General features: G+C 55.4%; 1 protein-coding gene across 1 annotated transcript; it reads right to left on the bottom strand.

Annotated features, from left to right (window-relative positions):
* Nucleotides 1-6: 6 nt before the first annotated feature.
* CUNH8orf82 (chromosome unknown C8orf82 homolog) lies at nucleotides 7-13,169 on the bottom strand. Its single transcript, XM_029914429.1, has 2 exons — nucleotides 10,174-13,169; nucleotides 7-582 (listed from the first exon to the last, which is right to left on the bottom strand). The coding sequence occupies exons 1-2, from the start codon at nucleotides 10,334-10,336 to the stop codon at nucleotides 137-139; spliced, it is 609 nt and encodes a 202-aa protein (XP_029770289.1). The 5' UTR covers nucleotides 10,337-13,169; the 3' UTR covers nucleotides 7-136.
* Nucleotides 13,170-14,352: the final 1,183 nt, after the last annotated feature.

The following is a 14,352-nucleotide window of genomic DNA, read 5'->3' as shown; positions in this document are numbered from 1 at the left end:
TCTGCTCCAGTGAGTGCCCGGGAGGTGCTGTCCTCAGGCTGTTGCGAAGCAGCCAACATAGCTGCAGATGGCCAAGCTCTGGGCCAGTCCTTGCTCTGTCCCCAGGGCCAGGCAGCCTCACTGGCGACGCCCCGGCTCAGGCGCTGCTGTTTGAGCGGATCAGCTGCACCAGCTCGTTGGTGAGGGGGTAGCGCTTGCCCTGCCAGCGGAAGTGGGTGGGGGGCCCGCCGGCGCCCTGGCTGTACTCAAAGCAGGGGCTCAGCTCAAAGGCCAGGGATGATTTCACCAGCCCCACGCCGCCGGCTTTCTGCGGGGCCGGGTGATAGACGCGCCCGTTCTCGGGGAACATCACCAGCTTCTCTGGCTCGAAGCCGACCACCAGCCTGTCTCCGCCGCCGCAGTAGGAGAGCAGCTCCTCACCCGCCTGGCCCCGCAGCAGGTGGGTGAAGACGATGGGGCGGTCGTCGCAGCGCACGAAGTTGTGCTCTCGGCCGCAGGGGGAGAGGTAGGGGAAGGCGTCCTGGTAGCGCCCGCTCCGGTTCAGCTGCAGTTGTTTGAAGAAGAAGGCGAGGAACTGCTTATCTGCGAAGCAGAGAGACACCACAGGGGGGTCAGCGGCCAGAGAACTAGATCGGTGCGCTCTGCAATGCTGAAGCCTGTTTTACCCGACACGCCTCCCCCCATCAGCGAGCGGCTTCGTTAGAAGCCCCATATGCCAGGCCAACAAAAGGCACGTTCCCTGCGGGGGCTCGGGAGCCCCCTCGGGAACCTCGGCACGGAGCTCACTCCTGGCTGCAATTCACTCCAGACCCAGCCCAAAGTGGACGCTGAGGAGGACGGAGGCCACGGCTCCCTGGCCTCGCACGGGTCCCGGAGATGCGCTGTTCTGATTCAGGGAGCCTCCTCCTCCCCACTGCCTGTTATTGCAATGCAGTTACAGGCCTTTAAGCAACGTCTCCCTTGGAAATTAGCAACGCTGCACCTGGCCCCTTCCATCTCCAGAGCTCTGGCAGGCTAATCAGGAGGCAGCAGCAGAGCTACTCCGGGAAACATCACTCCTGATTAATTCCCATCTCTAAACTAGAAGGCCTCCGCATTCATCTCTCTGCTGACCGCACACAGCGCATCTCCAGCTGTCTTCTGACAGGCTGCTACGGGCTGTATGGGGGTAAGGAATCAGCCCTTGCTGTTACCGGCCGCCTCCAGCTCTCTGGACACTCTGCTTCTAGCCCTTCATTGTCGGTATGATCTTTAGAGCCAAGGGGCCCCGTCAGACCACTCTCCCCGGATGGCTTGGTACCCGACAGAACTTGAACCTCCTGGGGGCACTCCCCAGTTGCAGAGGAGCGGCACAGAGGCCAGCCTGGCATTGAGCATGCCTCTCTTGCCAGACTCCCACTTATCCCCCTAAGTGGGCAAAGCAGGAAAGTGAAACATACAAGATCTGGTCAGTTTCATGGCTTTGCTCTGTGGCCAGGAAGCAGGAAAGAGAAAGGGACAGGAGATCATGTTCTTTGCTCCTCCACTGAATCCCTCTGACGCCTCCCCCTTCCTCACCATATGAAATCCAAACTCCTTGGCTCTGTTTTCAGCGCTGTGCAGAACTGTCTCCTCCTCAGCCCCCTCACCCGTGTCTCTTTCTGCATCTCCCCCTTTCTTCTCCACTCTTAGGGTGACCGGACACCCCAATATTGGGGGCTTTGTCTTTTATATGCAACTAAACCCCCTACAAGAAACTAACTGGCTGCTTATGGGGAGGCTGGGGCTGCCTGGGGAGAACCTCGCCAGCTCACGAAAAAAACCCCGTGTTAACTTGAGTGACCACGGCCACCTTGATCACATCCCTAGCACGTTGTGCCCCTCAGCTTGCATCTTCTCCAATGGAGGTTCTTTGGGGCGGGGCCCTTTTGCCTTGCACATGGTGAGTGCTACAGCAAATGAGCCACGCCCTCATTAACAGACGAGAGGGCACCAGCATCGCCCCCCGGGCACAGCCCTGCTCCATCTGTCAGAGTCTAGTTCTCATTTGCTTTTAAATCTATTGCCGAGATCTCACATATTCCTGAAAACTGACACAAAGGATTGTTTAAAAACGGGAAGCCCCAGAGGTCAGTGCATGTGGGGCTGGAAATATTCGCCCCAGGGTTTAACAGGGTGCAACCCCTCACGAGAGAGAAGAGTTCTTGAGGGTGGTGCAAGGGGATAAGAGAAGACATATGGGCCAGTCATTATTTAGTGTACATATTACAATGGCAGCCAGAGGCCTGGATTGGACTCAAGTTGGGTTTGGGGCTGAACATGTGATACAAGAAGACAGTTGCTTCCTTGAGGAATTTACAATCTAAAAAGGCAAGTGATGCACAGAGGGGAGGAGAGAGGACTATAGAGGTCTATGCCCAGCTCCGCCACTGAGATGCTGCGTGACCTTGGGAAAGTCTCTTAATGGCTCTCTGGCTCAGTTAACCAACGGGGCAAGGACACTGACCCACATGACAGGACTTCAGGTGTGTGTGTGTACAGAGAGGGCTTTGGCTGGAACAGAGCAATGAACCTCAGAGAATTACAACAACTAAAAGCAAGGGGATGACATTGATCTGTCTAGGTTCTTCAGTACTACTGGGACGAAGGCCAGTCATGAGAGTGCCTTAGAAACAGCCATTCGTTTACCCTCTCCTCCTGCCCCCGTCATGTAGGGGAGTGCAGTTACCTCCATTTTACAAACGGGGGAATGACACGCAGAGAGACTAAGGGACTGGTCCAGTGACACAGCGACGCAGTCGCATGCCTTAGCCACCAGCCCCTCCTTCCTGAACAGAAGCGCTTCCTCCCAGCAAGGCCTGTTGAACCGTGGAATAGTTGCCCAAAGGAAGGAGTTTGGGACATTTAGAACTGGGCGAAGTGCTGGTGAATCGACAGGGACTGATCTTGCTGTGGCCCGTGGGGAATGGGCTGAAGGAAACCTAACAGGACGCCCGAATCCTAGGATGAGATGCAAGTCGCCCTGTTTTCCAAGTCGCTTGCTGAAACCTACGTGCTGCCTATCATGCTTCCCGAGAACTCTGGTCAGATTCCCCTCTCAATTTCCCCCACAGACATCCAGAGTAACTCCAGGGCCCTCAACAGAGTCACGCCAGAGATCTACACCAGCACAACCAAGCTCCGACGGTAGCTCAGGGAAGTGTGCGCGCAAAGGAGGGGTGACAGCAAGTCACACTGGCAGGCAGGCAAGCCGGGGGACTCGCCTCCGGCTGATCACCGGGAAGAAGCTGATTTTGGCCAGGGAACGTTTGCCCATTACACACCCCCTACTGCTGCCGGGCTGTTCCCAGAGCGAAGCCCCATGCCAACGCTGGCCAGCTTTGCCGCTCACGGATCTTTCAAGGGGCACAAGTTCCCGAGATGCATTTTCAGGTTAGTTTTATGTAACAAAGCTAATGCAGTAATAAAAGTCACAGCTGCCTCTTTGCCAAGTGAATTGTGTCCTACAGCAATTAGGCGTTCACAAATCACCTTTAAAATACTATTTAGCAGCAAGGCTGCCGCTGCACCTACTGTGCCAGCTAGAGCTGCTGAGAACCTATGGGAAACCTGCGGCTCAGGGAGAAGTCATTTGGCAAAAGCAAATTACTTCCCAGTACTTATTAGCTTATACCCTGCTGTGTGGATCCATTTTTGTTAGCTAATGGTGTATTTTATTCCTTTGTTTTGCCTTGCCTCCTTTATCAAGCAATTTAACCGCTTTCTTTCAGAGCAGCACCAGGAAGGGGGTGGACGTATTGTGGCTGATTGTTCACCTAAAATACAGCGAGGGGAAGTCGACAGTAGCCACTCACCCTCTACTGCCTCTTTCAATCAGTGACCTAGAGAGAGTTAAACGGGCAGAAGGCTCAGAGGTTTTAACAGGTAGGGGAGAAGGGAACAGAAGTTGTTAATAGCAAGAGCTGAATCCCTGTAATTGTGCAAATGAAATTAATATGCAAAAGGCCTTGTGCTGTCTTTGCTAGAGAATCTGCTGCTGGAGAAAGACTGAATTGCAAACAGTTTTTAAAGGAACATGGACCGAAATGGAGCTGGAGCTCAAGAAAGATGGCGCCAGGGTAGGGGGAAGTCCCAGATGCTGGACAGTCAGAGGGCTAGCGGTGCCTGCAGCCAGGAGACCCTGGGCTTTGGCAGCAGCTGGACAGACCTATCCGCTCCCCCAGATCTTGCTCTAAGCAGGGTTAGGCCAGGCCAGACTCTGGGATGGGAGATTTCCGAGGAACATGTCAATGTGACAGGAAGTGGTGCTGATTCAGTAGCCAGCACTTCCCCCTCTGACTCAGCAATGACCCACCATCCCATCATGGCGCTAGGGGCGCTGTGCTGCGAGGAGCAGGGTGTGTGACTCAATAAGGGGTGCTCCCCCCCACAAGTCGCTCTGCCCTGTTAACAGCTGCTGCATTCCACCGGCAGGTGAAGCAATCCCTAAATATCCTTCCCTACCCTCCCAGGGGCTGCTGCATCTCCATGTTGGGGAAGCCCTTTGCATCTGCAGCTCTTGAGACCCGACAGACAGTGAGCAATGCCCCACAGCCATCCTGGGGAAACCGAGGCGTAGCTGGGTGAAGCCTGGCTTTCACCCTTGCTCATTAGGAAGCAGCCTGCACAGTGAAAGGGCTCGGGGTGAATGGCCAAGACCAGGCTGCTCTCACCCTGCTATGGAGCAAGACCGGAGGGCTGCAGGTGCCCGGGGAAGCCTGTGTGCCATTGTAGTGAGATCATGCCCATCTGGAGAGGGCACTGGATGGGACTCAGGAGACCTGGGCTCTATTCCTGGCTCTGCCACTGATCTGCCGGGTGACCCTGGCCAACTCACTGCCCCTCCTTGGGCCTCAGTTTCCCCATCTGTCACATGAGGATAATGATGCTCAGCTCCTTTGAAAAGCGCTTTAGGCTCTGCTGATGAGAGGCGCCGTGCAAGAGCTGGGTATTGTTAGGTACAGTGTGTTTCCTTTCCAGCAGCCTCGTAGCTGCCTCTCACTGGGCTTAGCCCGCACCTGGAGCTGTGAAAAGGATCCAGCCTGGCACAGGGGGTGGAGAGGGGGGAGCCCTGGAACCAGAACAGGGTTTTCCCCATTTGTTCGATCCCGGCGGGGTGGGGAGGGAGACACGCAGACAGACCCGGCACACCCAGTGCTGCCAGGGGCTGCCTTACTGTTACCAACACTGGTGAGTTCCGGCATGCGCCAGGCGGCTCGGCTCACGAGGGAACGGCGCACGCTGGGGTCTGTCCCCCTCGAAGTCAAGGCACAGGCAACTGTGACCTCATGCAAAGGAGGTGGCTCTGGGGGAGGGAGACTCAGAGGAGAGTCATTTGTAGCTTCGAGGCCTGAGGTTCACATCCCAGTGCTGTGGAAACCATACCCGTGTCCTGCCCTCAGTAACAGACAGCAGCGGCTGGAACCTCCGTGAATGGCACAATTGAGCTCCTGCCGTTTTCAGTCACTTGAAGATAAGGGACCAAATCTGTCCCCGTGTCAGTCGATGGTCACCACAGGGATGAATTTGGTCCAGAGCCTTTAAACGCAGGGTGGGTCATAAACTTTGCTAGAGGAGTCGCTCCTCTCACACCGAGGTGCTGGAACTAGGGGTGCTGCAGCACCCCTGGCTTGAAGTGGTTTCCATCATATACAGGGTTTACAGCAGGGGTGGGCAAACTACGGCCCGGGGGCCGCATCCGGCCCTTCAGACGTTTTAATCCAGCTCTCGAGCTCCTGCCGGGGAGCGGAGTCTAGGGCCTGCCCCACTCCGCACGGCTCCTGGAAGCAGTGGCATGTCCCCCCTCTGGCTCTTTTGCGTTGGGGCAGCCAGGGGGCTCCGCACGCTGCCCCACCCCAAGCGCCGCCCCCGCAGCTGCCACTGGCCAGGAACTGCGGCCAATAGGAGCTACAGGGGCGGCGCCTGCGGACAGGGCAGCGCACAGCAGAGCCACCTGGCCGCACTTCTGCGTAGGAGCCAGAGCGGGGACATGCCGCTGCTTCCAGGAGCTGCTTGAAGTAAGCGCCGCCCGGAGCCTGCACCCGACTCCCTCCCACACCCCAACCCTCTGCCACAACCCTGATCCCCCTCCCGCCTTCCGAACCCCTTGGTCCCAGCCCGGAGCACCCTCCTGCATCCCCAGCCCCACCCCAGAGCCCTCACCCACAGCTGGAGCCCTCACCCCCATCCCCCTGCCCCAGCCTGGAGCCACCTCCCGCACCCTGAACTCACTTCTGGCCCCACCCCAGAGCCCACACCCCCAGCCTGAGCCCTCACCCTCACCCCCTCCCGCACCCCAACCCCAATTTCATGAGCATTCATGGCCCACCATACAGTTTCCATATCCAGATGTGGCCCTCGGGCCAAAAAGTTTGCCCACCCCTGGTTTACAGTTTGGTTCAATGGCTCTTGGCACCCCCACTATACAAACTGTTCCAGCCCCCTGCTCCCACAAGCAGAAGAAACATGACCCCTCAGGCCAGCTAGGGTGGGAGGAGCCCTGTGGAAGCGAAGGAGCTCTGACTAGCGGATGTGCAGATTTCAGGGAGTCCAGTTTACAGCACAGTTCTCCTCTGAAAATCAACCCCCGAAGGCCTGGGGCCGGGTCGCAGTTAATCTGATCAGATATGCTCAGGTCACGGGAGGATTTTCTAATGGTCAGCCCCAAACTCCCCCAGGATCTGAGAGTCGAGCTGGGTTTTATCTGGGTCACACCCCATCAGAGCTGTCCCTAGAGTATGGGGAATCCGGGCAACCGCTCCAGGCCCAACGCTTTGGGGGACCCCGCGGGTCGGTGCGATTGGCCAGCGCACATGGGCGGCACATGAACCGCTGGCTGGGGAGGTTACCCCCAGCCCCGCCCCTTCCACACGAGGGACAGCACGCCGGGAGGGAGAGCGCACGGCAGCGCCGCAGCAGCCTCCCCAGCCCCGGGAAGGCAGGTGGTGTGGCCCCAGCCCCCTGGAGCCCAGCGGCAACGCTGAAGCGGGGCTTTGGGGGGGCGGAGCCACGTCTGGCTGTTTGGAGAGGCACCGCCTCCCCTACCCGCCGCGGTCGGTCCCAGAAGTGACGGGTTGGTCCTGGAAGTGATGGATTTGTCACTTCCTCCTTAGGCCCCACAGCCCCCTAGGGACGGCCCTGCACCCCATCATCAATAATAAAAGGTTGGAAGGCAGATCTGGCCTGCAGCGACACCTCTGTAACCCTCCTGTCACCAGCGAGCATGCACGGGGGCCCCTGATTGACACTTAGCAAACAATCCTATTAATGGGGTGGCTGGGGACACTCATTGTCCAAAGGCATGTTCTGATTGGCTAGCTGATGACCGTTCAGGTGATGTCACAGCCACGGACCAATCAGAACTGCTGTAACCTCACTGCCCACCAGAAGAGCAGAATCCCTGTGCCTAGTGCAGTAGAATTGCTGATACTTTCTAAGTGCAAAGCTGCATTCCCATTCTCCTGTTGTTCTCTCTTATCCTTCCACTAGGTTACGGACCTTGTGCAGTAACTGGAGTTCTTCGAGACACGTGTCCCTATGGATGCCCCACTTCAGGCGTGCATGGGCCTTCGACAACAAGGAGTCCGGTGGCACCTTAAAGACCAACCTTCGGGCAGAGCTTTTCGGTAGCAGTGCCTGTTCGGCCCACACATGCACCCTATACACCCTTGTGCTCACCCCAAGCAGCATTCCATCCCCCTACTGCTCTCTCTTATCTGTTCACTCAAAACGATTTGTCGTGGCAATGGACATTGCAAAAAGTTCCCTGCCCTATTTAAAAGGATGCTGGGGTTTTTGTATGAGCCGCTGTCACAGCAGCATGACATTAATGAATCTACCCTCAGAGCCCGCCCCCGGGAAGGTTTAATTACATTCTAAATCTAATCACAAGCAGCCACTCGAGCAGGGTGTGCGAGCAGCCAGTGCATTTGTCTGTGTGTTCAAAGGCTGCTACTGAGGAACAGTGCAAAGCGCACAGGGAATTACAAGTGCTTAGTGTGAACAGCGCCCTCCTCCGGGGAATTCGCTTCATATTAGGAGCTCAAGCTTCACCCAGACTTCGCTCCCAGCGGCGAAAAGTTCAGTGGTTGATCTGCCAAGTGAGGGGTTGGGGGATAAGCATTGCCTGCAAAAAAGACTACAGGTCCCAGCATTCAACGCTCCATCTTGACCTGAGCAGAAGGCAGCCCAGATGAAGACTCAGCATTGCATGCTGGGACCTGTAGTCTCTGTGGCTGCAGAGCCGTATTTAAAGTTGCGGGGGCTGCAGTTTGCTCTGTTCTGCGGGGAAAGGTTTAGGACTCATGACTATGCTAGTTCCCCCTCCCCAAACCCTGATTGTTAAGAAGTGGGGAAGCTGACGTAATGGCCGGCGAACACGGCAAGGGGGGGCTGACAGGCGGCCCATTCAGAAGAGCGCCAGGCCCCGGCGGGCTCACAACCAGCCTAGTGAGCCGTGTTGCCAAGTGGTGGCAGTGGCAGGCCACGCAGGGCCATTGGCAGGAAGCGGCTCAGGGGACTTAGAGTCTAAATCCCATGTTTCAGCTCATGTGAAAGTAGCGGTGGCTCTTAAAGCCCCATTTAAGGTTTAACTGGCCATTTGTTGTAGCCTCGGACGAGGGGGTGGGGTTATTGTGGGGGGTAGCAGATTAACAGGGACCTGCTATGAGGGAACATGGCACCGTGGCGTGGCGGGCTTCACTGACCCGAACCCCTCTGCGCTCATCCAGGCTACGAGGGGCGAGACCTGCTAGCAAGGCAACCTCCCGTTGAACCCGTTTAAATCACGTTCTCTCCTCGCCCGCTGTCCCGGGCCCAGCCGGCTGCTGGTACAGGGGAGCAGGGATTTCCCCGCGGCTGAACTGCTTTACTAACACGCGGGTCCAGCTGTCAGCCAGCTGTGGCTTTCGGAGCCCGATTAAGGATTACAATCGCACACACAGCTCTTGAAAACCAGCCGCTGAGAAGGGGGTGAGTGCGGCTCCGGAGGAAGCTCAAAATCCTGCAGAGGAGCTAAGTGAGGGGATTTTAGGAATCATCTCCAGGCTTAGCCCTGAACATCCCCGTGGGGCTCTCCCAGCCAGGCCGCCCCCTCCTGTCCCTGCAAAGGGGTGCGCTGGTGAATAACCGCAGCAGCGAGCGCGGAGGAAGTCAGCGCAGGAGTCCTGCAGGCAGACCCCAGAATAACGCCCTCCTGCGAGCAGCAAGGGAGATTGTGTTTCTGCAGTGGGTGGGACCCACGGGTGATTAGCGGCGGGGCTGGAGAACTTAGCTGAGTTATATCCCTCACCCCACAGCCCACAGCTCCTGCAGCACAAGCCGCACCAGCCTGTCTCCATGCCTAGGAAGTGCAGCAGAATATAGATTTATCCGTGATTGCTTGGGACACATTCACACCTGCGCAACAGTAGTAGCCTTACGGCCTAGGCGGGCTGCAGCCACCAGAGGGCAACATGCTCACCCAACAAACGGGTCTGACGGATTCCAGCCAGCAGAGCGCAGCGGTGGCCAGAGACCCTGAGAGGACAAAGTGCACTCAGGAGCCGCTTGGGCCATTCCAAGCACTGCCTGGTATCATCACACCCACGGCTGAGACTCCAGAGAGGCAGCTAGGAGAAGGCGCTGAGCCAGACGGCACCGCGAGGTTCAGCACACCCCTCTCCACGCCTCCCTCTAGTCAGGAGAGACCCCGCCCCAGAGCGGTGTGAAAGGGAGCGCATGGGGCCCAGCTGATCAACTGCGATTTCGATAGCATGGCATCTCCTAGCACCATGCTAGGGCAGTAGGGCCAACGCTGACTCAGAGGGGAGAGCGCCCCCCACTCGGCCCCCCATCCTGCTCCCTGCAGCACAGCGCCCCTGAGTGCTTCACTGGAGCACTGGGGTCTGCCCTGCCCAGAGGGGAGAGCACCGCTATAGGGTCCCATCAGATGAGTGACAATTCTGAGGAGCGAGAACTCCCTACGGATTCACCGTTTCTACGTCCTGTGGCACAGGAGATTTCCCCCACCGGTCTCCCATCCAAACGTTGAGCCAGCCCAATCCTGCTTAGCTTGTGAGAGCCAAGTTCCCAGACGGGGGAAGAGAAATCATCCCCTCACTGAAGAAGGGACAAGGGAGAGCAGAATCGGGGCGTGTGGGGAAGGGACGGCGTTACCTTTAAAACAGGTGATGAAGTTCTTCACTTTGGCATCGTCCAGGAAAAGCTGCAAAACAAAGCAAGAGGGGGGACAGTGAAGATCAACCTGCCAGAGCACAGAGGGGGCTCCCCCAGAGGACCGTGCCCCAGGGGCCATGGGAGACATTTCAGAGCCGTGCATCTGCGGCTCCAGGAGTCTATGGCCGAACTATCCTACACAATGTCATGGGCAAAACATGGTCCGTGCAGCTCTGCGGCTGCCCTTTGATCACGATGGAGAACGGCAAGCAGAGACCTGCAGTCTCCGTGAGCCAGATCTCTGGTTAAAGAGGATGATGCTACAAGGGCTCGATATGTTACAAATTAGGTGTGACCTACTGGCCCTTGCCACGTTGCCAATATGCGCCTGGGTGGGACATTGCCTCTGCTTTGGAGCAACGGCTCCACGTTGTCGCTGCATCCCATCAATGATCCCAACTGGCGCTGCTGAAACACACGGCCAGCCTGGCGCCCCCCTCCCCAGCTGCAGGGAACGAGTCACTCACTGGAGTCGCAAGGAGTTTCCAGTATCCTCTGGGGTTGTGAAGAGAACTGGGCCTCTGATGTTCCGGCCATGCAGCCGTCCCCTCCCCCGGCTCTTCTTTCTAGCAGTGGGAACTAACCAACGGCCTGATTTTCAGATGTGCTGAGCACCTGCGGCTCCCACTGAAATCAGTGGGTCCTCTGGGCACTCAGCCTCGTTGAAAATGAGGCCGTCCATCCCTGCTCCCCACAGCAGAAAGGGGCGATTCTGCAGCAGCCACAAACAGCCCCAAAGCCTGAATTCGCAGGATCGTTAATGTACAGAGCAGGCCGATACACCTCAGCACTGCGGATGCTTCTTTAGCACTAATTACAACTCCTAATCTCTCTGGCTATGACTAATTCACCATTAATGCAATATGTGGTTAATACAGGAAAAATGATCAGTTGATGCTAGCAGATTAGAGAGGCACAAACAGCCCGGAGGGTTGGAAGAGGGCCAGATGGTATTTCCCGAGCCCAGAAACAGACTGTTTCATGGGTCTGATGCTTCCCAGGATTGAGATCTCACATGGAGCTTATTAAGAAGTTTCCCTTGGCTTTGAAAGCAGGCCAGCCTGCTGACCCTACAGCTAGCACGCTGCTCTCCTGCCTGGGAAACCCAGCCTCGATCCCCTTTGCTCCTGGCCGTGATGCTGCATGGACGGTGCCCTCAGCCCCGGCAAGCAAGGGGAGTGACAGCAGTTTGCTCAGCACCAATCGGCCTGGCTGCTTTAGGGGTGGCATTAATGGAGGCTGGAAGGCGTTCCCGCAACGCTGCCTGAATCAGAGGAGAGCAAAAGGGGGCAGAGGGGAGCTGCTCTTGGCTCCAAGGACCCAGGAATCCCCCCAAGGGAAACAAGGAGTAGATTCCATCTGCCTCCGGGCGGAGAGGAGTCTGCTCCCCAGGGTTTGTCCATAGTTCGTACGCAGCGTAACTAACCCAGGCAAGACATCAGCCAGATCACAGGCTGCTACTGCTTGGCCTAGGAGAGTAACTCCATTAGCTGGGAGTCCGTAGCAGGAGGCTCTAGTCACTGGAGCCGGCTGCTAGAGGGGGACAGGGTCACAGGCACCTGGCTAGTGTATTGCAATAGCCTCTTAGCCAAGTGCATCTCCCCACCAGCCTGACCTGTATTTGAACCTGACAGCAACCACCTCCCTGGGGTCGCGTAGCTCAGCAAAGCTACCGCCCCACACGCTACCGACTGACGTCGCCGCCATCTTTCCGGCTAGAACGGACACAGCCTCGCCTGTCCCAAACCCCTGGCTTTTGGGGCTGTGCCAGTCCCCCCTTCCCCCTTGGGTCATGGCAGGGATCACACTGCACTTACAGTCACCATATTTGAGGACTTTGGCACAGTAATGTGCATTTTTAGCTTTTTAGCACCATCTGGTGGCACAACTGGGGAACTGTCACTTTAAGCCGACAGTGCACAATCCAGACAAAAAACCTGACAACAGCCATCCAACACAACAACAAGTGGAACCAACTACAACAAACTTCACAACTCACAGAACACCACCCCGGGAGACCCACGGCACTCCATGACACACCAACCTCATCAGTTTATCACGACGACCCCTAACCAGAGTTGAATTCTCTGTCCTCTGCAAGGGACTGAACGTCTGCCCCATCACAGAACCTGATACCATACGAACATGTGGAGAGCTAGAAGAAATCTTTTGCCACCTCCGCCTCCCAGAATTCTTTCACAACAATGACGACACCACCCTCAACTACCATGTTCCCACCGACAATCACAGGAAGAAAGAATCATCTGACTCAACACCGCACAGTGGACAAAACCACACACATTGATTGGTTGAGAAATCCTTAACACAAATCACAACCACCACAATCCCTCCACTGCCGAGAGGACAGCTATATAGTCCCTGAAATTCAGCCACCAGAAAACGATCAAACCAGCAGACAAAGGGGGTGCTATCATAGTTCTCGACCACTGACTACGTCAATGAGGCCAATCGACACCACCTACTCTAAGAAACTCAAAGAAGACCCCACACCACAATTCACCAGATATTTAAAGGATGTCATCAAATCCTTCCCCAAACAACTCCAAGAGAAACTATACAACCTCACCCCCCAAGAGACCACCCCAGGGACCTTCTACGTGCCTCCCAAGGGAGCCCAGGCAGGTCCATCATATCTGGCCATTGTACTCTTACTGAAGGAACATCAGGACTCATAGAAATCATCCTCAAAGCAGTCGCCACACAAAGGGCCAGCTTCCTCCAGGACACAACCAACTTTCTCCAGAAACTCTGCAACATTAACAGCCTCCTTCAGAACACCATCCGTACCACCATGGATGCCACCTCCCTACACACCAACATCCCTCATAATGACGGCATGGCTGCCTTCCTCAAATATCTACAAAACAATGGACAACACTCAGATATCCACCCCAAACACATCGTCAAACTCATCCATTTCATCCTCACCCACAACAATTTCACATTCAGCAACAAACACTTTGTCCAAACCATGGGAACAGCAATGGGTAATGGCTCCCCAATATGCCAACTTCTTCATGGGCACCGTGAGGAAGAATTTCTGGACAAATGCACCATGAAACCAATGATATACCTGAGATATATCTGGACAGATGACCTAAGCTCCCTTGTAGATTTCCACCTCAACTTCAACAACCAGTACCCATCCAATTAAACTCTCTCTAGAACATTCCTGCACCAGCATCAACTTCCTGGACACCACAATCAGCTTCAGCAATGGAACTCTACAGACAACTACTTACAAAACACTCACAGATCACACATCCAGTAACAACCCTAAACGCACCAAGAAATAAATCTGTTATCTACAGTCAGGCACTCAGATACCACAGAATATGCTCTGAGGAGAAAGTCCAGGATACACACATTAACACACTTTAAACTACCTTCACTAAACAAGGACACTTCACCAGAGAAGTAGATCACGTCATGGAATGGGCCTCAAATGCCTCAAAAGAACCTGCTTCAATACAGAAAAGTAACTCTCTCTGACTTCACATCTCTAGTTGTCACCTACCACCCCACACTGGAACCCATACATACAGGGTATCACTAAACAGTTACAATGCACACTTGATGGGGACCCCAACCTGAAAGAAATCTTTCCCAAACCCCCTCTTCTGGCCTTCAAACAACCCCCCCAACCTCGTCAAGCTCTCGTGAGAAGCAAGCTCCCCATATACCAGGACTCACCAACTTGAAGTGGCACCAGACTCTGCCAGAACAACAGATGCAAAACCTGTTGACACTTCCTCTGCTACGATGTTCAATACTCCCCACAACACACCTTTCAAGATCCATGGGTCCTACACATGCCTATCACAACATGTGCTGTACCTCATCCAGTGCATTAAATCCCCCCTAATAACTATGTGGATGAAACCAGACAAGCACTACGCTCTCAAATGAATTCACACAGGAAAATGATAAAAGGCAAAAGCACCGTATCAACTGTGGGTGAACACTTTCCACAAAGCAATTGCTCTACATCTGCCCTCTCAGTTCTCATCCTCCCAGGAAACCAGCACAACACCTTCAAAAGACAAGCCTCGGAGCTTAAATTCATAACTTTGCTAGACACTAAAAATCATGATCTTA

Source organism: Terrapene carolina, unplaced genomic scaffold, assembly GCF_002925995.2.
Source record: "Terrapene carolina triunguis isolate 2854851 unplaced genomic scaffold, T_m_triunguis-2.0 Scaffold58, whole genome shotgun sequence".
Classification (NCBI taxonomy): domain Eukaryota; kingdom Metazoa; phylum Chordata; order Testudines; family Emydidae; genus Terrapene; species Terrapene triunguis.
This window is presented reverse-complemented; position numbering and strand designations above follow the sequence as displayed.